Below are 25,242 nucleotides of genomic sequence, written 5' to 3'. Positions count from 1 at the left end.
AGCACGATACAGTTGGAAAGAGTAGTTCTGGATAATAACTAATATTCTCTCCATAGTGTATGTATAAGATATCCAATTTTGTATGATTACATTTGAGTCTACATGTTTATTTCTTTGCTTTTATCTTTGAAACCCCAAAAGGGTTACCAGTGCTGAATATTCAGTGGTTTTTTCCCCCCTTCGTATCTATGAAACATATACAATAAAACAGGAAGGAGTTTTTCTCCCTAGCAAAAGAACCTCAATTTGTGGAGTCTAATAACAATCATTCAGTTTTAGGTGTGCAGAAGCTGGCTCTAAGTGACTTGAGAGAACACTTGTTAATTTTCAGTGTGAGCATTTACTCTTCAGAAATCAGCAATTGCTTAATTTTATTGTTTTTCTGATTGGGCTTAAGAAAGTGTTAATAATTCAGGTTAAACTTAAAAGTATGTATGTACACATTTTCCCAAGTGGAAGGCTGTTTGTTAAACATTTACTGGCACACCTGATGTATAAATATTACTTGAGAGAAACAGAAGTACATTTTGTATCTCACAACACTCCTGCATCCAGCCTATATTTACAATCTTGGGTATTTATTCTGCTGACCTCTGTTATAGACACTATGGGAGGGAAGGAAGAGTTATTACTGAAAGGTGTACTATGTATATTGGTCTCTACTGCTTGTACTAGTGTGGAAAAGCACATAAATATAAACAATTCAGGGTTGGACCTGTTATTTCACAACTTAGGGATATCCAGGAGGAAGGCAATTTATAGTTTTAGAGAATTGCCTTGGGTAATGAGAGATAAAATGACTTGCCCAGAGTTTATAGAGTCAAGAAACTGAAAACAAAACAGTTGCGGGGAAACAACAAACATTTCCTTCTCTAAATTAGTGAGCCCTATAAGTTAGAATAATAATATAATTGGGTCTACATAAATTAAGCACAGATCCATTGACATAACTCAAATATGGAAGCTATAGAAGCAAAATAACATCCCACTAAAATAGAAATTGATTAAGATAGGCTACTTAAAATGTTTAACATGAAACTGCATTCAATTAAATAAGAATCTTTAACCGTTTTAAAAACTTTAAAATTATCTTATATTACATAATATTTTGTCAGAGACATTATAGAGAAGATTCCTATATGGACTATATGACTTCTGAGGTCTCTTCTAATCCTCAGATTTTATGATCTATGATCCTGATATTTATTTATTAAGAGTAAAAAGGCAAAAAAGTTTCCTCCTTACCTCCACATGTAACTTTCCTCACCTATGATGAGTGTTTCCTGTAAGGGAGACATGGCTCCTGACAGTCTTTCCTTAGCTCTAGCTTCCATCTTAGTATCTTTCTGGCTTATTCTCTTTCTTATGGCTAGTGAAAAAAAAGGAAGAACTAGAGTTCCAAAATGCTTGTGTTGGAAGCTAGATTCTCATTGGAGTAAGCTGTATCTGCTCATTTTCAAGTTGGTCTGCTTATTCAGAGGCCTCTTTACTCACTAGTGTCTTTAATGCTCACATGTTTATTTTCATTTTGCCCTCACAATAATCCAAAGAGGCAGTAGCATTATCCCCAGCTTATAAGGGAAATAGAAGCAAAAAGGGTACAGGTGGCTTGTTCCAAAGGGCACATGGATCATTAATTGCAGGGTTTGATTACTGTAAAATCCTTCTAGCTCGGTATTGAGTTTTTTTTTTTTTTTTTTTCATTAGATCAGGTTGCAATTCATAAAAGACAGGGATGGAGAGAGGAAGGAGACAGAAGGGAAAGAAGTGACCTGGGTATGACCTTCTGCATTCTACATTCTACATTCATAATTGTCATGTTAAAACATTTCTCACAAAGGCTTCAGGTGTGTCTGGCTCTGTCACTTATTACTTGTGTGACTCTTGGGCAAATTGCTTCATCTCTCAAGGTCTCAATTTCTTCACTTGTAAAATGAAGGGAATGGACAAGATTCCAGCTTCTCAAATTGTGGTTTGCAATCCCATATGGGGTCTCATAACTGAATGTGATTGTCATGAAATGATGATACATTTTTATCAGTAAAGTTTGATTTCTATATCTAAATTATGTACTTATAAACCTGGGGTCACATTAACATTTTTCAGGCAAAAAGGGGTTGCAAGTGAAAAAAGTTTAAGAAGCTCTGATTTATATCATGTGACATGGGGAGATTTTAGGTTTTGTTTGTTTTTTTTCTCAAGAGTATTTTATTTTTTCCAAATACATGTAAAGATAGTTTTCAAGATTAATTTCTGTAAGATTTTATGTTCCAAATTGTATTTCCTTTCTTCCTACTCCCCATTCCTCAAGTCAACAAGCAGTCCAATATAGGTTAAACATGTACAGTCCTTCTAAACATATTTCCATATTTGTCATGTTGTTTAAGAAAAATCAGACCACAAGTGAAAAAAACACAAGAAAGAAAAAACAAATGACAAAAAGGTGAAAATGCTATGCTTTGATCCACATTCAGTCTCCATAGTTCTTTCTTTGGATGCTAAAGGTATTTGTTATCCAAAGTCTTTTGAAATTGTCTTGAATCACCAGATTGCTGAGAAGCGCTAAATTTATAATAGCTAAAATCTTCTTGTTACTATACTACTTGCCAATTGATTGGATATAAAAATGTAATGGAGGGGGAAGAGTTGAGTATACCCTTGAGGTTAGAGATGTGGGCAATTTGAAGGATAGGGTGCCCTCAGCAATCAGGAAGTTAGAAAGAGGGAATGGATAGGGAATGGATAATGAGTTCTGCTTTGAACATTGTTTTAGGTGCCTGAAAAATATCTAGTTGGAGAAGTCTAAAAGGCAGTTGGTGTGATAAATTGTGAGTTCAGCAGAGTGACTAGGACAGGACTTATTATATTTCTTTTTATAAAGCTTTTTTATTTTCAAAACACATGCTTATAGGGGCAGTTAGGTGGATAGAGTACCAATCCTGAAGTTAGGAGGACTTGAGTTCAAATTTGATCTCAGACACTTAACACTTCCTAGATGTATGACTCTAGGCAGATCACTTAACCCCAGTTGCCTGCTCAGAGGAAAAAAAAAAACAAAAAAAACATGCATATATAGTTTTCAACATTCACCTTGTAAAGGAAAACCTTGTATTCCAAATTGAGAAAGAAAACAAAATGCAAAGAAATGACAAAAAAGTGAAAATATTATGTTATGATCCACACTCAGTCTTTCCCACTCTACTCTCTCTAGTTGGAGATGGCTCTCTCCATCACAAGACCATTGAAATGAGCCTGAATCACTTTGCTTTTAAAAAGAGGCATTCCATCAGAATTGATCATCCCGTAATCTTGTTGTTGTGTACAATGTTCTCTTGGTTCTATTCACTTCACTCAGCATCAGTTCATGTTAGTCTCACCAGGTTTTTCTGAAATCATCCTGTTAATTGTTTCTTATAGAACAAAAATATTCCATAATATTCATACCATACCATAACTTATTTAGCCATTCTCCAACTGATGGGCATCCACTTACCAAAAGGGCTACCACAAACATTTTTGCATATGTTTGTCGTTTTCCTCCTTTTATTATCTCTTGGGATACAGACCCAGTAGAAACACTGCTGTATCAAAGTGTACACACAGTTTGATAGCCCTTTAGGCATAGTTCCAAATAATTCTCCAGAATAGTTGGGTCAGTTCACAATTCCCACAGTGGATTAATGTAGGACAGGATATATTGATCTGGGAATCATCTGAACAAAGATGATAGGAGAAACCATAGCATTTGATGAGCTCATTAGAGCTCAAGGGTATTATCCCCATATTACAGGTGAGAATGATCCAGGAAAGGAAACAGAAAAGCGGTGATCAGACAAGTAAGAGCAGAACCAGGACAGCAATATCACAAAAATCCAAAGAAAAAGAAGCATCTGTAAGGAACAGGTCTTGATTAGTATTAAGTGGAGAAGTCAAGATGAGTGAGGACTGAGAAAAGATATTTGGATTTGGTAAGTAAGACCATCAGTAACCTCTGAGGGAGAAGTTTCATTTGAGTGATGAGGTCAGAAGCTAGATTTGCAATGTGTTGAGAAATGAATGGGGGGTTAGAAAGTGGAAAGTGTAAGTAAGTATAGGCAGCTTTTTTTTCTAGACATTTGGCTGTGAAAAGTATGAAATATAAAGCAAAATCTTGATGGCCTGGTGGAGTGAGGCAAGTTTTTAAAGAATAGGGAAGATCTAGATATGTTTGAAAGCAAAAGAGTGAATAGAAAGGAGGAGATAACCCTTTCTTCCTCTTGCCCGAAAGACTACAATTGTCTTGTCTGCAGACAAATGAGTTTTCTATTTCTATATTTTACTTTTATTTTCTTTGATATACTTTTGCTATATAGTTGTTGGTACTGATGTACATCTCAAATGGAAAGCATACCCTAGAGGTTTAGATAGGAGCCTATTAACGTTTTTCACATTGGCATTTCTCATCTTTGTGTAAATCCATCAAAATGTGCCCACAAGAAAAAGAAGCATCTGTAAGGAACAGGTCTTGATTAGTATTAAGTGGAGAAGTCAAGATGAGTGAGGACTGAGAAAAGACATTTGGATTTGGTAAGTAAGATCATCAGTAACCTCTGAGGGAGAAGTTTCATTTGAGTGATGAGGTCAGAAGCTAGATTTGCAATGTGTTGAGAAATGAATGGGGGGTTAGAAAGTGGAAGCAGTAAGTAAGTATAGGCAGCTTTTTTTTCTAGACATTTGGCTGTGAAAAGTATGAAATATAAAGCAAAATCTTGATGGCCTGGTGGAGTGAGGCAAGTTTTTAAAGAATAGGGAAGATCTAGATATGTTTGAAAGCAAAAGAGTGAATAGAAAGGAGGAGATAACCCTTTCTTCCTCTTGCCCGAAAGACTACAATTGTCTTGTCTGCAGACAAATGAGTTTTCTATTTCTATATTTTACTTTTATTTTCTTTGATATACTTTTGCTATATAGTTGTTGGTACTGATGTACATCTCAAATGGAAAGCATACCCTAGAGGTTTAGATAGGAGCCTATTAACGTTTTTCACATTGGCATTTCTCATCTTTGTGTAAATCCATCAAAATGTGCCCACTCAATGCTTGGATGCTTTCCTTCAGTATTTTTTGTCAGTTCAGAAATATAAATGTTCAACATTTGAGATAATCAACTATCATTCTTAGCTTTTATCAACCCAACTCCAAATTTTTAGTGATCCATGTCTTTGCTGATATCTTTTATGCCACTCCTCACATATAATCATCTCATACACAAATAACTTGTCTAGTTTCTTACATTCACTTTCTATCTTTATAGTGGTAGCTAGGGTGACACAATGGATGGAATCCTGGTTCTGGATTCAGGAAGTCCTAAGTTCAGATCCTGCCTCAGGCAGTTAACTAGCTGTGTGATGCTGAGCAAGTCTCTTAATCTCTTTCTGCCTTTGTCTTCTCATCTAAAAAATAAGATAATTGTACAACCTGCCTCTCAAGGTTATGGGTGAGGATAAAAAAACAATTATTTGTAAAGCACTTTTTAAACTTTAAAGCAACTGTGTACATGCTATTGCTACTATTATTATTAACTTTTGGTAACAAGTTTGATTTTTCCTAGATTATAATATTTCATAATTAATAGATTTGTAAAGCCAATAATATGCCTTTAAAAAAAGATGATTTTTGGCTGTAAGGGGCAACTTGGTATCACTTAAAGCATTATGAAATTTCCCATGTAATATCTAAACCAATTTCTTCTTCCTATTTATTAAAATTAGTTATAGAGGTGAGATCTGTTTTCAATGACTTTTGAAGAAAGTTGCTTATATTTTGGTCCTTGAGATCATCCTATGTGCTTTGAAAGATATTGTATGACTACTCTTGGGGACAAGGGATGTCAGATTGAGAGGTTTCTCCCAGAGTACTTAGATAGGAACGATGAGCACAAGAGCTAAGAAAAGTCATCACAGTGTATTTAGGTCTTGTGTGTTGGGAGGGAGACATGGGCTGACACAAGGGCTATATGTAGAAAGGATCCTGTTATGGTCATTATTTATTGTATTTAAAAAATCATATATTTGCCTTTACGGAACAAAGTGCAGTCTTAAAAATCTACCTCCAGGCAATGCATCTCTCATGTATACGTTAAAATTATGAAAATATATTTGATTTTTAGAGATAATTGTGTTTAAATTATTATTGAGTATTGGTATTGGCATGAAATAAGGTACAAAACAGGATAGCACAATTTTCAGAGGATGCTTGCCAGTGTTATAGAAGATATTTTGTTCAAAATCCAAAACAAAATCAGGCTTTCTTATTGGTGGTAAGGGTCTCAAAATACTATTGTTTACAAATAGTGTTTTATGAAGAGCATTTTATAAAGAGTATTGAGTCTTAAAAACTGAAAAATTCTAATCAGTTTTATTCATAGTACCATGAAAGAGATCATTGCTACTCCTCTTCCTGAAAAAATAAAGCAAATCAAAAGGAGATATCACTAAGTGTTTATTAAAAGCTCTTACTATGTATGAATGTAAGACAGTCCCTGATCTAAAGAAGCTCACATTCTAATAGGGGAGACAAATATATATAAATCATCTAGATGGAAAGGTCCCATGATCCTTTGGTTCAGTGACAAAGTAGGTTATTTATGCCTCTTTTTTAATGTAATTTCTACTAATAAAATCCTATCAATTTCTGATGCTGAGACATTTTGACTGTGCAAGGACCTTAGTGACAAAAACTTTCTTTTCTGAGTCTTTTGTAGTTGTGGCTATAACACCTTGCAGGAGCAATTATCAGACTATATCTCCACAGAAATTGATGGAGGACTACTGCTTTCAGTGTGAGGGCTTGCTCTGAACTCTTTTCAGGACTGTTTATCTACCTTTTGTGTCCATCTGTCACAACTCTCATCTGTAGCTGCAAGAAGCTATTGGAAGTGCAGTGGCCACACTCCAATAACCAATTGGCCTTAAAACTGTCAGTGAGTTAGGGGGATGTATTCCTTACACATAGGAAGGCTTCCCATACTGGAATGGATGGATGAGAACAATTGTTCCAGTGACCATGAAGGCAGCTGAAATAGGCTTTGTAGAGTGCTTAAAGTTTAGTTAGACATTGAAGACACCAAGATCATCCAATGCATCTTAAGCCTTTGGTGGTCATCTTGACTTCTATCTAAACACTGGACAATCTGGAAAAGTAAAAGCTGATAGATACTGTTCAACTCTGCCTCACTTAAATCAAACTGACATACAAGCCATCAATCACCCTGTGATGTCATTGATCTTCTTCAAAAAAGAAAGAATGAGACATTTCTTAGGATGATGGATGAGGGTCCTCAACTGGAAGCATTGTTATTACCAAGTTCTTTCCTTGAGAGTCCTGGACTGTCTCTCCTGTCAGAGTTTCAGGGGATAGTCAGTAGTGGTGGTTATTTGACTTGCTTGACCCATGCTGTGTCCTCTCTATTGAAGTACTTTGCAGCTTTGGCTAGGCTGGTTTGCTTGCCCAGTGGTGGTATTTGATTGGCCATTGGTTCCTCTCTTCTCTGTAGGAGTTGCTTCCTGGACTGATGGTTGTGAGGACTGAGATAGAAACAGGACTGGTAGTTTGGAGTGGAAATCTTGTCTGTCTGTCTGCCTAGTGGCAATTAGTTGGCAGTTGTTACTGGTGGTGATGAAGAAAGTGGACTCACTATTTCACAATTATTTATCCCTTCAGTGATGACTCTGGTAGTTGAAGGTAGAATCTGGTGGCTTTGGAGAGGGATAAAGTTTTCGCTATTCCTAATGCTGGTAGAGTCATAAACATTAGGATTTCAGAAGAGATGATTGTTATTGTAATAATTGTGAGTAATGAGTTCTGCCTGGCACTGTGTTGCTCCCTATTTTTACCTTAGGGTTCCTTACTATTTCACTTAGGCTGGTTTCCTGACAGATTTTAAATATGTAGTTCATTGAATTGGTTTGTCAATGTGAATGTCATAGATAAACATAACTTTTAGTTATGTTAGTAAGATGGGTCCTATTTTCAAAAAGGGGAACTGATCAGGTTAAAACAATTTGGAAAAATACATCGGGTTTTTACTAATCTCAAACTACTCATTGCTTCAAAGACCCATCTTTTGTTAACACCAGAATTTTCCAGATAATGCTATAAAACTGAGAATCACTTACAGTTCCAGAGTATCATATTCAAAATCTGTAAAATTGTAGAGGAAGGGTAGTGGTTGGATTAGATGTTCTTTTTCAAAATTGAATCTTGAGATTCTAATAAATTTAAAAGACATTAATGAAATTATAAGATAAATTTAGATTCAAATTATTCATACTTTGCAAAGTTATAAGCATAACCAAAAATGAGAACAACCAGTACCAAAGGGGTTATGAGAAGATAAGCTGATACATTGTTGTGCTATTCTTCATTAATTGATTCACTATCTCACTCCCACAGAAGCTGTTTACAAACTTTTTTGTCTCTTCTCAAACTTCCTATAACATGCCTTGACCCACTTTCTCAGCCTGATTCAGGTTTTTCCTCCATTATCTCCTGTCTTAAATAGAGAGGTGGCCCTTTTCTCTGCTAAAAGCAGTCCTCTTTGGATCTTTGATCCCATTTCCTCTTGGCATTTTCAGCATATTTTCCCCTCCTTATATTATGTTTACTCTTTCATCTTCATTCTCCCTTAATCTGCTGCTTCTTATATACACACCTATTTTTCTTCCATAATTAGAAAACAAAACCAAATCTTCATTTAACTCTACCATTCCCATTAACTTTGGTTCTATACCTCTCCTTTTCTTTATGGCTAAACTCCTTGGGAAAGCCATCTGCAATTAGTACCTCTTGTTCTCTCAATCTCTTTTAAATTCTGCAGTCTGGCTTCTGACTCTTATTTAACTAAGTGTGCAAATTGATTGTCAAATGTAGTGGTCTTTTTTCACTACTTCTGATCCTTTCTCCTTTTGTAGCATTTGATAAGGTTGATAATCCTTTTTTTTTTTTTTTTTTTTTTTTGAGATACTTTGGTCTCATTAGGTTGTTCTAATTAGCTCTCTCCCGATTCTTCTTCTGTCTATTTCTTTTGCTAGTTCTTCATCTAGGTCATACCTACTAACTACCGATGTCCCTCAAGGTGCCAATGGAATGTAAAACATACCAAAATATAATTCTAATGATTCTATTTTAATTTAGTTCTAAAAAAGGCCTTACCTCTTTTGTTTACCCTCCTTTTTACTTTCAAATGTCATTCTATCTGGTGTAATGATGGCATGTAGTATAGGTTAGGAGTGGTATGGAAGCAAGTTATGGTCATGTATTAATTGTTTAGATATGATAAAAATTAATGCTTGAATTAAGATAATTTCAGTAGTTGACAGATAATGTTTGAAGTGAGATACATTAGAGAAATAAAATTAACAGATCCTTCTGGCTGATTGGATAAAGGAAGGAATCAAAGCTAATTTTGATATTATGAGCTGGGATGACAAGGAGAATGATTGTATTAATAGAAACAAAATGACAAGAAGAGAAAAAAATTTGAGGGGAATGGGGAAAGATGATAATAAATGAAATTTAAGATCTGTAAGTTTGAGGTAACATGGCAGGACATTCAAGTGAATTAGCTTACAATACATTTGAAGAGATGTTTAGGAGAAAGATTAGGGCTGGAGATTTATGACCAGTTTCTTTTCTCTAGGATTTTTGCCTTTAGGCTCTGCTATCCTACTGGTGAGTACTCTTCTTTCCCTCTTTACAGTTTTGGATTCATAATCAAATCAATACCACCATTGCTACTGGATGGGATATGTTTAATATACCTTCTTATAGATTCACTCACCATTCCTGTAACTTTTCATATCAACATAATCCTCTTTGGTATTCATTCTCTTATGTATATTGCTTCCTACATTAGACTATAAGTTCCATAAGGACAGGAACTATATTTACTTTTTCATGTGTATCTCCAGCCCTTGGTCAGTGCATTGCACATAGTAAGCACTTAATAAATGCTCTTTCATTCATTCATTCAGTCTGCACAGAAGCAGATGGGATTCTTGAAGAAAGGAGAATCGTTTGTGAGACAATGTAGTGGAGAGGGAAGAGCAGAATTCCATGGACAGAGCTGGACAGAGCTTTGATGGACTCTTATATTTAGGGGATAAAATATAAAATTCAATGAAAGAAAAAGGGATCAGTCAGAGTTAAGAGGAGAGTTAAGATAGGGAGGTATTATAGAAGTCAGAGGAATTTGAAAAAAGAATGATTAACACTATGATAATGAGATGATGAAGAAAGATAAAGGAGGATGAAAGCTAAGAAAAAAAATCACTAATTTCAAAATCATGAAGTCATTGTTTACCTTCAAAAGTTCAGTTATATTTGAGTGGCAGAATCAGAATCAGAAGCTGCATTTTAGAGAGGCTGATTGAACATATGATGAAGTTATAGAGATAGAGAAGCTAGTCAATGATTATGATGATGATGATAATGATGATGGCATTTGGCAGGGAAAGAAAGGAAATAGGATAAAGAATTAGAAGCCACTAGAAAGGTAAAAGATATTGGAGATGTTGGGAAGATGGGATTATTGGAAAACTTCATCTTGGTAGAAGATAATGAGATAATAATTAGGAAATGTGATATGAATTAGTCTTAGAAAGAAATGGGCATTTTCTCTCCTGCGAGTCTAAAAGGCTAAAAAGAAGATGGGGGAAAATAGAAAGACATTTGAAAGTAAAAAAGGATGGTAGATGAGAATGGTAAGGCTTTTTTTGGATACTAAATGTATTTAGTGTGTTTTTGTATGCAAAATCTATTTAACATATTTAGTATTTGTTTGAATTTATTTGTGCATATAAAGTAAACTCTAAAGTAACATTCCTCTCTAGACTGCACCTGACTCTCTTGGACCTTTCTCTACAATGCTCTAGAAACCTCTTTACCCAGGAAATTCACTTCACTCCTGGACTTCACCCACTTGATGTACTAGGAAACAGAGAGTGATTGTATATTCTTGAGACAGAGTATAGTAACGTAATGACAGTCATTTAAAAAATCTAATTAATCTAATTTGCTCTAATAACTCAAAAGAATCATAAATTCACTAAATTGGAAGGGGTTAATTGGTCCAGCCTGAATAATAATAATCCTGACAGCACCTCTGTCAAGAGGTGATTTGAAGATGAGTGTAGTATATAAACTCTTTCAGAGTAGGGAATTTTTATTTCATTTTTGGAGAACTCTATCAAGAAGCTTCTTTATGTCAAGCTGATTTTTGCTTCTCCATAATTTCTACCTCTTATTCTTAGCTCTGACCTCTGGGATCAAATAGCTCTTTAAGTACATGATGACAGCTATATCTCTTAAATATTCTCTCCTCTAAGCTAAACATTTCTAGCTTCTTTGACAATGTAACATTTGATTAGGTTTCTTGGCTTATCATCCTAGTTCCTCTTCTCTAGATGAGCTAGAGAATTTGTCAGTTTCCTTTGTAAAATTCTGGCTTCAAAACTAGTCTTGGAGTGGCTCTTCAGTAGACAGGAAAAAAGAAAATCAGTTAAGTCTCAGCTTCCTTCTTCATTTCCGAATACAACTTTGAGATCATTCATTAGATCAAATGGTCTTGCTGACTCCTTAACTGACTTCCTGTTGTGCTTAAAGCATCCCTCATTATTGACTTTGAAGTTCCTTATATGGTGCTTCCTGTGAATAACTTTTGAAATTCTACTTAATTTCTAGTTTATGCCAATTTTGCTATAATTTGTCATAGTCATCCAAGTCTGGCGAAATTAACTGTTGTGGTGGAAGACAGAAAATGAGTGCTTAATCACTGTTCAGGCTCCTCCTTCCCAAATCAGACTTGTTCCTTCTGGGTTCTCAAGATGCCAGTACTAGAAAGCAGTTATTTATCTCTTTTGGAATACATTTTGATTATCCTAGCTATTTGGCAATGTCTATTTATAGTGTCCTATTGTTAATTAGCTTTTCGTGCCTGTGTACCTTATCTTCTGCCAGATTAGAAGCACCATGAAATGAAAGACTTTGCCTAATTCAAACTTGAAAATCTCTCAAGAAAATATTTGTTGAATTAAATAGAATCTTTATATCCTCTCCTTCCTAATTCCCAGTGCCTTACTATATTGAGTATGATAACTGAATACCCAAGAAATATTTATTGATTTAATGATTTTATCCAAAACCCTTACCTCCACATCTTGTTCCAGTGAATGAAGTATGTATTTCAGCAATCTTATGTATGTATGGATAATTTAAGCTCTTCCATTATTGTTACCTGACCTAATTTTGCTGATTCATTTTACATGTTTAACATTTTCTGTCCAGGATCCTTATACAGGTCAGGTGGCCCACAGTATATAGAAGCATAGAATGTTGGAATGGGACCTTAGAGATGGCAGAATTACAGAACCACAGAATCTCATAGTTGGAAGGAACTTTAGAAGTCTTCTAGTTCAATCTTTACCTGTCCTAGAATCTTCTCTGTAATGTCCCTGAAAAGAGAGGGAAATAAATTACTGTCTCCTGAGGTAGCCCATTCTATTTTTGATAGCTTTATAATTGTTAGGTAATTTGATTTCTTTTCTACTCAATAACTTGAACTTCAAAAACTTGGAGGCAGTTATTATGAGTTATATTCCTTCTTTTTCTCTTTCTCATCCTCCTTAATATTATTCCAGCTTAAATATCCTCAGTTTCTTCAATGGATATTCTCTGGGAATGATCTTGAGATCATCCTGGCTGTTGTTCTTTAGGTAACCTATAGTTTTTTTTAATTCAATTCAATGAACATTTATTTAGTAACTACTTTATGTAAGGCACTGTATTAAGGACTGTGGATACAAAACCTCCAAAAAGACCCTGCTCTCAAGCAACTTACATTCTGTTGGGAGAATATAATATCTAAACAAATAAACCTTGTTCAAGAAAGATGAAGAGCACTACAAATGAAAGTTTAAGAGAAAGCATCATTGAGGTGATATACACTGAGCTGAGCCTTGAAAGGAAAATTTGAAGAGGTGGAGATGAGGAAGGAATGCATTCCAAGAATGGAATTTGTGAATTCACAGGATCAGGAGATGGGATATTGAATTTGGGAGATCACTAGTAATTTATTTTAGCTAGCTGATAGAGTTTGTGAAGGGATGGTTAATGGCAAAAATAGATGGGAGACAGATTGTAGAATATTTTAATTACTAGGCAAAATATTTTGTTTTGTCCTAAAAGTACTAAGGTTTAGCTAGTTGATAACTTGGACAAGGGGACTTTACCCAGTTGAATTCACCTCAACACTTTTCTTTGTTGAAAATACTTCCACTATGGCTAAGTAAATAATCTTTTGTTAACTGTCAAATTATTTACATATGTGTCCCTCTTTTTTTCCTCTAATAGTATACCTAAACAACCAACAGATTAGCTGAAGTCAAGACCAGTGTAGAACAATATTCTTTGATTATTTACTTATTGGAGCTCCTTGTTGTTATTTTTCAATAGTGTCTTAATTCTTTGTGACCTCATTTGAGCTTTTCTTGGCAGAGAGGCTGGAGGGGCTTGACATTTCCTTCTTTAGCTCATTTTACAGATGAGGAAACTAAAAAGCAAACAGAGTTAAGTGACATGCAGGCTCACACAGCTAGTAAATGTCTGAAGTCAGATTTAAACCAGGATATAAGTCTTCCTGACTTTAGGCCCAAGGCTCTATGTACTGTGCTACTAGTTGTCTGTGTCTTTTACAATGATAAGTACTTTAAAATGTTTGTAAAATTAAACTGATTATATAAATGAATGAATCTTAACTGCTTGATATTATTTTCAGCAGAAACAGTCTTCAAGATGGATTGAAAGTATACTCATAAATATTATTTTTCTATAAGAAACAGAAAGCAGGATGTTTCAGAGAAGCCTGGAGGGACTTACATGAACTGATGCTGAGTGAAATGAGCCGAATCAGAATTCATTGTACACAGTAACAAGAAGATCATATGATTATCAACTCTGATCGACTTGACTCTTTTCAACACTGAGGTGATTCAGGCCAATTCTAAAAAGCTTGTGATAGAGCTAGTCATCTGCATCCAGAGAGAGACCTATGGGAACTGAATGTGGATCACAACATTATAAAATAGTATTTTCACCACATTTGTTTGCTTGCTTTTTGTTTTCTTTCTCATTTTTTTCCTTTTTTATCTGAATTTTTTGAGTAGCTTGATAATTGTGGAAATATATATATTGACTTTAAATATGGGCTATGTAATATATACTACATGTCTGTCATTAAACAATCAGATGAGCTAGGTGTAGACAAGTTCATGTGTAGAAGGATGGCTTCCAAGTGATAAAATCATTTTAGCCATAATAAATAATGAAACAAGGTGTGGAAGATTTTTTATTTGTGAAATGGTCATATGTTACAAGCAGCACGGCTTAATGATTGAGTGCCTGCCTTAAGAGTCAAAAGGTGGGTTTTGAATCTTACCTCAAATATTTACTTAGCTTGGTGATCTTAGGCTTAAACATCTAAGATTTTCAGTTTTTCGTCTGTAGCACATATTCACAGGATTTTGTGGGGCTCAAATGAAGTAATTGTGTGAGGCACTTTTCAAAATAAAGTGTTATATAAATATGAAATATTATGTAATTATAATGATTGCAGTAGATAAACCAGCATGAGACAATTTATGTAAGAACTTTTTGGAAAAGTTTAAAGAAATACAAGTATCTTTGCCTTTTTGTATCCTTTTCTCACGCTTTGAAGTTCTGGCCTCAGAATGACTTTGTCAGAAATTAAGTTTCATAGGCCAATATTTCTTCCCATTTGCTTGGGGTATTTTCCTTTGGCCACAGAGAAGAATACCACCTTGTCATGAAAGAATGAGTGAGCACTTGATGCTTTCAAAGGAAAAAGGTGATTTATTGTAGTGTCATTTCATTGACAATTCAAATAATCCTCAACAAGTATTTTAAAATTTCAAAATATTGACATCCAACAGTAGGAAACAACATGGTAATAAAAAAGAAACTCAAAAGTGCTAGGAGGGAGCCAGTAGCAACATTAACATACTTCCATCAATTTCCTCAAGATTAATGAGATAGTCAAAAGGATAACATTTAACTATTTTCCATAGATTAATTTTTTCCCCAATTTTAATGGCCCACTGAAAATTCAGAAATTGAATTCCTTTTATTTGTTCTCCATCTTCCCAAGTGATTAATTATCATATAATTGTTGTAAAATTTCTTATTTGGATTGAGCTTCCAACAGGGGAATGGATTTGTTTTTCTCTAGACAACAAAATAAGATTTGCATTTCCTCCAAGGCATGCATAAAGAAAAGGCAATATTCTTTTTTTTTCCTCCAAACTTCCTAACCAAAAGGAGAATTTAATGCCTTCTTGGGCATAATATTTGTACACACAACACAAACACTTAATATATAACTATTCCTTCAGTGTATTTACTTTTTGGACAGTCTGTTTATACATTTATTACATATTGCACATACTCAGATTTATACAGACATGAATAACAATTTTGGGGGGTAAACATTCCATTGAGGAGGACCATATGTGGACTTCCAGAAGGAGCTTATTCTTTACCTTCAGAAAAGAAGGTTTTTGGAAGCAGTTCTTTTGAGGGAGCCCATATATTTACAGAAGTTACTGAGGGCTTTTTTGTGGTATATAACCTGGCTCCCTAAACATAGGATTCCTTGGCATATTGAACCTGGTCAACCTCAAAGACTGGCTGACTACACCTTCCAATGAGATAATCCTGTTTGTTCTTTAGCATAGATTGGGATAAGACCCTTAACCGGTGAAATTCAGACCGTGGCATTTGTCCTTTTCTTTCCCCAGATTCACTGTAATCCCCACTCAGTGCACAAGTTTCACCCACAGATGATATACTGTCTCTGTTGAGTATTTCTCTGTCATGTGTATTTTTGGTGTGCCCATCATGGTCTTTCATACTTTGGATTGTCCAGCTCCCATAGGGAGGAATTTTGGAAATGCGGCAGTATTGGACTGCCTCCTCATAGGAGGGGGGGCTTCCAGGGATGTTCTGACCCAACTCTTTAACAGAAAAAAGATGTGACCTTGAACCCCCATATTCTGGAGACGGCTGGTAGTCAACCATAGCTTTGGCACAGTTTTTCTGGACAATTCTGCCAATAAGTTGGCTCTCTTTTTTGAGGTCCTTTTTCCCCTGGTCTCTGACAGAGTTCCAAGTTGGAGTTTTGTTTGGCACCTTCTTGGGAGTAGCAAAAGAGAATGACATTGAGTGCTTTTTTCTCTCCCTGGTAGGCTTACTGTTTGCTTCAGCAGCTTTTGTTGTAAAGGACTGGTGTCTAGTGAAAAAGTTCCTTTTTGGACTGGACGGAGAAACCACTGGTGAGTTGGCAAAGATGGAGCTATCGGAAGAACTATCCAAGGAACCACAGGAGGAGGCTTGGGGGAAAGGTTCAATGGATGATTCTGAAAATAAAGTTCCTTCCTTTATTTGAAGACCCAATGATTTTTGTTTCCTGCGTTGTGGAGTAGGGAAACACTCTTCTGGAAATGAGTCTTTAGCTTTTTGATTCCCAAAGCAGGAGCTTGCCTTAGGGATGCTGAAATTATCCTCACTTTTAGTCAGTTTCTGGCTTGTGATCCTGCTTTCAAGACAGTCTTTAGAGGATGGCTTGCTGGGCTCTGAATACCTCCTTTCTTGAGGGCTGAGTGAGCTTTTTAGTAAATTGGCATAAGAGATAACAGATCCTGGCCTTGACCCATGTAGAGATTTTCCATCATCTAAGTCACTGACTGGTCCTTTGGTGTTTGGGGACTGCTTGTTGTGACAGCCAATGCTGCTGCTGCCTTCTGCATCAGCATCTGTACTCTCATAAGCTGAGTCATTTTGCAAAGTTGATATATCTGGGGAAAAATTAAATTAAACAACATTTAAACTTCATGGTGTGCAAGTTTGACTTCAGAAAAATGCATTGCTGTGGCTGATCCTTTTTAATCCCAACTATAGCTCTGTAAAATCCTATTAGATTCCTGGAAGTTTGGGCTAATAGGAAATCTGCTTTTTGCAGAAATGGAACTTTTATGTCTTTTAGGACCTGCTATTTTGGGAGGGAAATGACAGAGGAAAAAAAGTACTAGAAGAAATGCATGTAACAAGAAATTCAGCAAAGAAAGAAAATAATATTCCACTGAAAGGTTCATCTTTATTGAGCTCTTTATATCATGTTTTTGCCTTTCTTTATATCAACAGAATATAATACAATGTCTGGTCCATAGTAAGTGTTTATTGTTTGCTGACTTGCTTGGATTAGAATTTTTACATCTGGAAGGATAGATTTTGTAACTGTAATCCTGTAGCTGAAGATTGTAGTAACATAGCTTTGGAGATGGTAAAGATGTTAAAGGCCACTTAGTTTAACCTTTTCATTTTAGAGATGGGACACTGAGGTCCAAAGAGGGTCAGTGATGGACTCAAAATTGCACAAGGCATGACAGAACCTATGTTTGGAACACAGGTTCTCTGAGTATGAATTCAGTATTCTAGTTATAACCTACTGGCTCTCATGTTTAACAGTGCTCACTATTAGCAGCTTTCCATGATGTAGATAAAAAGGACAAGTGGTTCTTAAATGATCCAGAATTAAAGTTGGATATTAATTAAATTAATATTAAGAATTGAAAGTTGGATAATTCAAGGGCTACCAAGATGGCTTTTCCTAATGATCACACTAAGAAACTGGATGTGAAGTGATATGATGTCTCTGGATTCCATTAGTGGGAATGGAATGGGAAGGAATCATTTGGGAAGTAACAGAAATGTACTAAAAAACTTTCAAAATATTGATTTAAAAAGGAATGCTGTAACTAATGTATTTGGCAATTATAATCATTTGCTTCTGCCTAAGTATAGACTTCATTATAATGGCAGTTAATACATAGTCCAGACAATACCTGAACAGTCAGTGTGCTCCAATGAGTCCTCAGAAGTGATGCTAGGGGAATGCCCTGGGACGTCCTCTCCAAATATTTCAGAGCAGTTATCAATGAGGAATTCCACCAAAGTCTTAACCTGTGAGAAAAGCACAAGAGTAAATGTTGACAGATTTATATGGAATCCAGCAGCTTCTTTAAAATTTTTTTCTTTGGTTAACTCTTTAAGTACTCATGGGTTCATTTGAAATAACACACAAGGAAATGAAGGCCTAGTCATTAATTTCTAGTCAATACTATTAAAGTTATAGGGATTGGTTTCATCAAAGACAATTGCATTTTCTTCTTTTTAAATCTTTTTGTAAAAATTGTCCATTTTGTATTTCTTAGATTGTTTTCCTTTCCCATACTTTATATAATCAGCTACTATAAGGGGTAATGCACTAAAAAGAAATTAGGTGTGTGTGTGTGTGTGTGTGTGTGTGTGTGTGTGTGTGTGTGTGTGTGTAATACAACTAATGTCATAATTTCTGGCTTTTGCTGGTTGACAGCATGATTGGAATAATAATGCATATAGAATGGTAAGTTATAAAACTTTCAGATGGAACATGGATTTATGTTAAATAAGAGAATAAAAATAAATTCACATTAAATTTTCTTCTTTTCATTAGAATTTTGACCCAAACAAGGCAACTCAGCAATCCTGATTTTTTTTCTGCAACGAATAGTAATAGAAGGAAATTTATAAAGGAGAAAGTTCCCAAAGATGGGGAGCAACAAACCTTGTTGTTTAACTCTTTCTGGGCATCAAAAGACAGGCTTTGGTCAGTTTTGAGGGTCAACATGTTGGGTCCAATACAAATGGCAAGATTGCTTGAGTCCATCTTGCTGACATCTGAATTCTTGCTGATGTAGTAAAGCACATATATCAAATGCTTTAGTAGCAGGAGATTTGCTCTTGGTAATTTCTTTGCAACCCTAGAATAAGAGGTAAAATAGACTTTAAATAAAATTAATTTGATGATGGTAACCTGCAGAATATTCAAGTGATCCTCCTTGCCTTGTACTAACCAGCACTTCTTTTTAAAATGAGGATAATTAGAAGAACAAAGCATACATGTACTGATCAGACAAAACTTAGCATTGAGAAACTTCCATTCAGAAATGTCCAGTGGCAGCTAGCTGAATATACCCCTGAAACTGATTAACCAAAGTGCTTTGAAGACTTAGTAAGGCCTTTATAAACAAAAACACTCATATCACCACACATAAATACTACTAGATATAATTTTCAAGCATGACAGCAAATGAAATTCTTTCTAATGCCATTTTTATGATTCAAGAAAGCTCTAGTCTTGTTTTATACTTGAAAGTCATCTTGTATGAACTACCTGGTAGCTGAGACTGATTTGTCCTCATTTTTGGACACTGCAGAATTTGTTTTCATAGTATATGATCTTGGGCATTTCTTTGAGCTGCACCCATTACCAAAGAAAGGCAGCAAACATATCAAAGACTAAGAAAAACAACCTTCCAAGCTGTGCTCATGAAGATAATTAATGTGGTAACCATATTTAGTAAGTACTATAAATTATGTTAGTATCTCAATCTTTTTGTTTGTAAAATGGAAGGATGGTATTTCTTGTTTCCCTTCTCACAGAAAAAGAATCAGTGTTTAAAAAATATTTTGAATTCTATTGAGATAATCTTAAAATGCTTCTTTTGAAGAAAAAAAAACAACACAAGACTTCAATGTCTTCTATGCTAAGTTGTACTTTAGCTATCCAATCATGTGCAGAAAACATGATATTTACATAATCTGCAATTATTTGCACAGCATGTTCCTGGTGATTTTAGGATTGTCTTTTCAATCATAGATTTAGCTTTTATTAGTTATTCAAATTCATAGTCCCTTGAAAGATGTACTTAAATTGAATAATGAACATACTGAATTCAATTGTTATATTTAATATTGAGTACATTGAATATTAAATATGTTTATATTGATAAACTTATTTAATTCTAGATAATTTTCATAAGAATGCTAGCTTGAGGAAGATGACTGTTTTGTTGTTCCATTCCATATTCTGTTACTGGAAGGATCATAGGGGGATATTTTGTAGGCTAGCACACTCATTCTATGTGACCTCAAATTCAGAAGATTAGAGGTGTCCTCTAGAAACAGTTTTGTTTAATAATTTTTAATGGATTTATCTAATTCATGAATTTATTTAAAAGTTCCTCAAAACTATATTTTTATTCAAAACTATTTCTTGGTGTAATGAATTCTATCCATTTATTGCCTGCTTTGTAAAAGTTCCTTTTATTTCCTTTTATTGGGTTCACAACAACCTACGTCTTTCAAGCTTTAGAGATGTTGCCTAGGTTTCACATTCTGGGGGATGGTGAACAAGTTATCCAATTTTTAACAACTCTATGATCTTATAAAATTCAGCCATAAAATATTCTAGTTTATTGCCTAACGACTTATAAAACCCCTTGCTTCTCTCAATTTCTGATCCTATGTCTTTTGTTGTAGAGAATTGATTCCAGAAATCAATTGCTTTTATTACTTACTGCTTCAGGCTCTCAATTTTGTCCTCCTCATTTGGCTTCTCTAGGGCTGTCATCCATTCTTCAAATAGATCTGATGAAAGAAGTTTCAATGGGATACTCCTGAGGAAATCCTATTTGAAGAAAAGGTATGTAACTTAACAACTCTCTGTTGTGGAACATGCCAATATCTTTGACTGATTCCTTCCCAGGAAACCAGTTCCTACTTTAATACATTTATCTTATTCCTGTGATCTCATTGGAGAAACTATTCTATTTCACATTGCTCTTCAATGATTAGCTACTAGCAGGTATAAAATTACATTTCCACGTATGAGCTAAAAACAGAAGTGTATTCTAAATGAGATTGGTTAAAAATCAATTTTGGTGTTTCCTATTCCTACAAGAATTTGAGATAAACGAGGGTCTAAATAAGGAAAAGTTCACTGAAATGTCAGCCTTTAAAAGCAAGTTTTCTGAATTTTAGAATTATGTAAGTACTTAAAATTAATCAGTCATAAATTCATTTTTATCCTCAATCTATATCTATCATTTCAGCCCTGATTTGAATACTAGCCCATGTACTTGCTATCTATGTGACCTTCGGCAATTTATGCCTCATTTTCCTTATCTATAAAATGAAGGAGTGGGACTAGATGGCCACTAGAGATCCCTTCCAGTTCTAGATCTATGATTTATAATATAAATTTACCTTAAAAACTGCAGCCAATAGGTGCACAGGTCTGGTCTTCAAATTGACTATTCCTCCAGAGTTGAGCTCTTCTTTAAGCTCTTTTCGGGCCTTTTCATTGGCAGCCTTTCTGAATATTCCTTCTGTTGAGGGGCCTTTGTTCCGAAGAATATTAAGAATTTCCTGGAGGAAACATGTATAGAAATGAGAAATGATTTCATTTATTGGATTGGCTGAAGCAAATTCTAGACCCCTAGTTTGCTAAAGCTCATGGGCTTAAGATCATATCAAGATTGGGCAAATATTATTTTTATCTTAAATTCAGAACCAATCCTAGCATCACAATGCCTTATGTATTGTGCCAGAAATCTGAAACTAGCAGCTTTTTTACATAGGTCTTTTTCTTTCAACCTGGTCACTCATATCCTCTTCAGCATTTCCCAGCTTATACAAGGAAAGGTACTCATGCGAAATGCTGTAGTTACTTTACATAGCAATTTGCATTGCTATGTAATTTTAATTTACTCAAATTCACCTCCAGCTCCCCCTGCATGAGCCCATCTCATACATCAGGGATTCTTTACCTCTTTGGTGTCATGATCCCCTTTGGTAGTCTAGTGGACCCCTTCTTAGAATAATGTTTTTAAACATATAAAATATATAGCAGTTCAAAGGAAACCAATTATATTGCAATATGGTTACCAAAATGTTAAAAAAAAAAACCCTCAAAGTTTATGGACCCCAGCTTGAGAAGCCCTGATAGAAATATATTGAGTGTTGAGCATTGTGTGTTCATAATATTCTACATCTCTTATAGATGTATAGATACATCATCTTATACAGAGTCTGCAATACTGGGGATTTGAGTCTTCCCTTGGGAAGGAGGGAGGAGAGCATGCATTTCCCTGATGTGCTCATAATTGCAAATTCTGTTCCAAAAAGGAAAGGACCACTAGGGAATAACTTTACTTCAATAGCTTCAGCAAGAGCTGACATTCAACAGGAAGACAGAACTGAAATGGGTTTAACAAAACCCAGTGTACCTGAATGGGCTGGGGAAGGATGTCATCATCACTGCAGATTATTGACAAGGGCTGGTCAAACAGGGAAGGTTTCCATTCTGGTGCTGAAGATCCAGAAGAATCTGACGAAGAAGCTGTCCTTCTTATGGGGAAAGGCCATGGTATCACCTTTCTCTTCTTATTTTCTGTGCCAAATAACAGCAAGCAAGAGACAACTTAGAACAAATTGTCGTGTAGCTATGGGACATAAATATATGCAACATGTAACAGAGAGAGTAAAAGAGATGATCAAGAAAACCCTGACTGAAAGTAACCATATTATCACCAAGGCAACTGAGCCCTAAACATCAACACCAAGACAACTAAAAGTCTCCACCTTTCCTGTTTTTATGCTGAGGAAAGAATTTTCTCTAGAAAGTCAGTGAAACAACATGTGGATCACCAACACTCTAGTCTGAAAATGGTGGTTTTAATAACCACACTGGTCATTTCTGGCCAGACACTTATCCATGTGTTTTATCCTTCTGTGAAATGACTCTATACTCTTATTTCCCTATTATGCAGCTGAAGAAAATGAAACTCTCTGAGAGGAAGTTATGTCATGAAGATGAGAGAGTCTGACCAGCTGTAATTCTTTGATGGCATTAGTTGGCCACGAGGGGGCAATCTCTGTTGGTGCTTTCTTTATCAGCCAACTTGGGCTGTGACTGCTTATTACTAAATGGGGAAAATGCCCATAGCCAGACCTTGCACTTGGGAATTTTCAGTGTGACTCTTAGCCATGAAGTTTTATTCTTTTCCTCAAAAACTAGACATTGAGCTTTTATTTGACAAGTTCTCATTCTAGCAACTTCATGTTCCAGTTTATAAAAAGGATATTACAATAGCATATAGTGCTCCCTGGTAAAGAAATTTCTTTTATCAATACATGCCCACTGCATTCTTTGTAATTCACCGTCTTTTGAGTTTCGCAGAGCATTGATGAGTGATTAAATCCCAGGTTACATAGCTAGTGTGAATCAATTTGGACCAAGTCTTCCTGGATCTGAAGCCAGTTTTCAATCCATGCTGCTTCTTAGTTAATATAAAAACATATTGACTAGTTTCCATGTACAATGCCTATTAAAGCCCAGGAGAGCCATTAGGACTTCATTTGGGTGAAATATACTGAAGAAACTTTATAAAAATTGAGTTGAAGAATGTTGTTGGTGGTACAATTACCAGAGGTTTTAACGTAAAAGCAAAAATTACTAAAAGATCTAAGGTCCAAGATACTAAAAGAGAGAAGGGAAAGAGAGTTGGAGAATATGTCATATTTGTAGTATTTACATGCACACTGTTCTCTTAGCCCTGGAATGATATCATCAGAAGTGTAAGAGGTAGTCATTAAACTGATTCAGAGCTTTTAAGAGAAGGTTCTAGAGAACACAGTGCCGCCTTTTCCTGAGCCATCTGTTTCTGAGCCCACAGGCTAAAGTCATTTAAGTGTTAATGTTCTCTAGTGGTTAACAGAGCACTTATAAAACAAAAATTCCTAGTACTGAAGCCTTTGTGGTTTTGCAAACCAAGAACATTTATATAAGATATGAGTTTATTTTTGAAACTTACCAATCAGGTGGCAAATCCCATCTTCACTATCACATTGTGGCAGCAAGTGGTGTTCTTTGACATCGCCCTAGAAAGATATTTATCTCAGTTAGAAATCCTTTGTTAAAGCAATCCTGTATCTAAATCAACTCTGCATATGACACTGAGAATGTTTTACTTATTTTAAAAGAAATTAGAATATATTAAGTCAATTCCTAGAGTTTAAAATTAATCATTTTTTAAATTAAAAATTTTAAATGAGCAGACATGTATTTTCTCCCCTTCTCTTCTCTCCCCGGATGAAAACAAACAAACCCAAACAACTCAAACCCTCATAACAAATATGCACAGTAGAGCAAAACAAATTCCTATATTAACTATGTCCCAAAATATGTCTTGTTCTGTATATTAATTATATCACTTTTTTGCTTCTCTAGAATTAATCTTAAACTCTAAGAAATACTATGTAGCAGATTCTGGCTTCAGTGGAAATTTAAATTGCTACATTATGGAATGATAGCTTTAGACTGGACAAGACTTTAGACATCATCTAGTCTATAGAGTTGTTTATAGAGAAAGAAATTGAAGTTCAGACAGACTAAATGACGCCCAAATGATCATATAAGTACTAGATTCTAGATACTAGAACTAGGATTTGACCCTGGGCGTTCAAACTCCAAAATCAGGACTTTTTTCATGCTGCATTGTTTCACTTTTGTATGTTTATATACCTATCCCAAACAAGGCTCAAATGAATTGAAATTCTGGTCCAAGATCAAATATTTAATTTACTTCTTACCTCTGACTGACACTCAATTAAAGTTTCCATGTCATTGGCATTTAGTGTTTTGGACTGTAAGAAAAAGAAAAGAGAAGAACCGAACATGAGAGTGATTAATGGTCTTGGGCTCTAACCTGTAAGAAACACGAATTTTTAAAAACAGTGGGGATACTTACAGCATTGCAGCCACTTAACACCTTCATCAGAGCTTGGACTGATTGAATGGTGATGAACTTTATTCCTCTCTTCTCTTGGCTCTGCCTGGGATAAAGGAATAGGCAGGAGAGTTAAGCTCACTCAGAGTCAATTGAAGTGTTGCTTTTGTTAAAAATAGACTTTTAAAATTATTTTGAGAGAAAAATGATTTAAAAAATAAAAATAAAAGATCTGTTGCCAGATGCTCTGAAGAAAGGACCTATAACTCATTTATTTCCTAAATTATTTGTTTGAGAACTTTACCATTCCAAAATACATTCTTGTTTACTTTCAAATTTGAGTTTAATTTTTGAACAAATGATTTTTCATCCGTTATTCAATGCCAACTGATGTCAAAACAGCTTTTAAATGAACAAGATTTTTGCCTTTCTCAGGAATTTAGCTACTTGTAGAGGCAAAGAGAACAAATCCAGGAGATGTAATAGTAGAAATAGCACATTTCAGCACTCAGAATCTTTGA

General features: G+C 35.1%; 2 protein-coding genes across 7 annotated transcripts in view; both read right to left on the bottom strand.

Annotated features, from left to right (window-relative positions):
• The window catches only part of RSPH3 (radial spoke head 3), a 113,331-nt gene extending 100,939 nt beyond the window's left edge, over positions 1-12,392 (bottom strand). For 4 of the 6 annotated variants that reach the window (XR_012489143.1, XM_074309406.1, XM_074309405.1 and 1 more), the window contains exons 1-3: positions 12,188-12,373; positions 8,156-8,248; positions 1,246-1,369 (exon numbers count right to left, since the gene is read on the bottom strand). Coding sequence is in view for 5 of the 6 variants with exons in the window: in XM_074309406.1 (XP_074165507.1) it covers positions 1,246-1,369; positions 8,156-8,171 (140 nt within the window). In the remaining variant the exon portion in view is untranslated. Of the gene's footprint in view, positions 1-1,245; positions 1,370-8,155; positions 8,249-12,187 lie in introns of all 6 variants that reach the window. The other 2 variants (XM_074309409.1, XM_074309410.1) reach the window with 2 other exon arrangements.
• A 1,979-nt stretch (positions 12,393-14,371) lies between these two features.
• Positions 14,372-25,242, bottom strand: part of TAGAP (T cell activation RhoGTPase activating protein) — a 126,707-nt gene continuing 115,836 nt past the window's right edge. The window contains exons 5-13 of the mRNA XM_074309404.1: positions 24,743-24,827; positions 24,585-24,638; positions 23,807-23,873; positions 22,220-22,383; positions 21,198-21,359; positions 20,510-20,619; positions 18,715-18,910; positions 17,954-18,071; positions 14,372-16,906 (exon numbers count right to left, since the gene is read on the bottom strand). Of these exons, the coding sequence (XP_074165505.1) occupies positions 15,690-16,906; positions 17,954-18,071; positions 18,715-18,910; positions 20,510-20,619; positions 21,198-21,359; positions 22,220-22,383; positions 23,807-23,873; positions 24,585-24,638; positions 24,743-24,827 (2,173 nt within the window). The 3' untranslated portion in view covers positions 14,372-15,689. The remainder of the gene's footprint in view (positions 16,907-17,953; positions 18,072-18,714; positions 18,911-20,509; positions 20,620-21,197; positions 21,360-22,219; positions 22,384-23,806; positions 23,874-24,584; positions 24,639-24,742; positions 24,828-25,242) is intronic.

This window comes from Sminthopsis crassicaudata, chromosome 4 (assembly GCF_048593235.1).
Source record: "Sminthopsis crassicaudata isolate SCR6 chromosome 4, ASM4859323v1, whole genome shotgun sequence".
Lineage (NCBI taxonomy): Eukaryota > Metazoa > Chordata > Mammalia > Dasyuromorphia > Dasyuridae > Sminthopsis > Sminthopsis crassicaudata.
The sequence above is the reverse complement of the archived record's forward strand: the minus strand, read 5'-3'. Positions and strand labels throughout refer to the sequence as shown.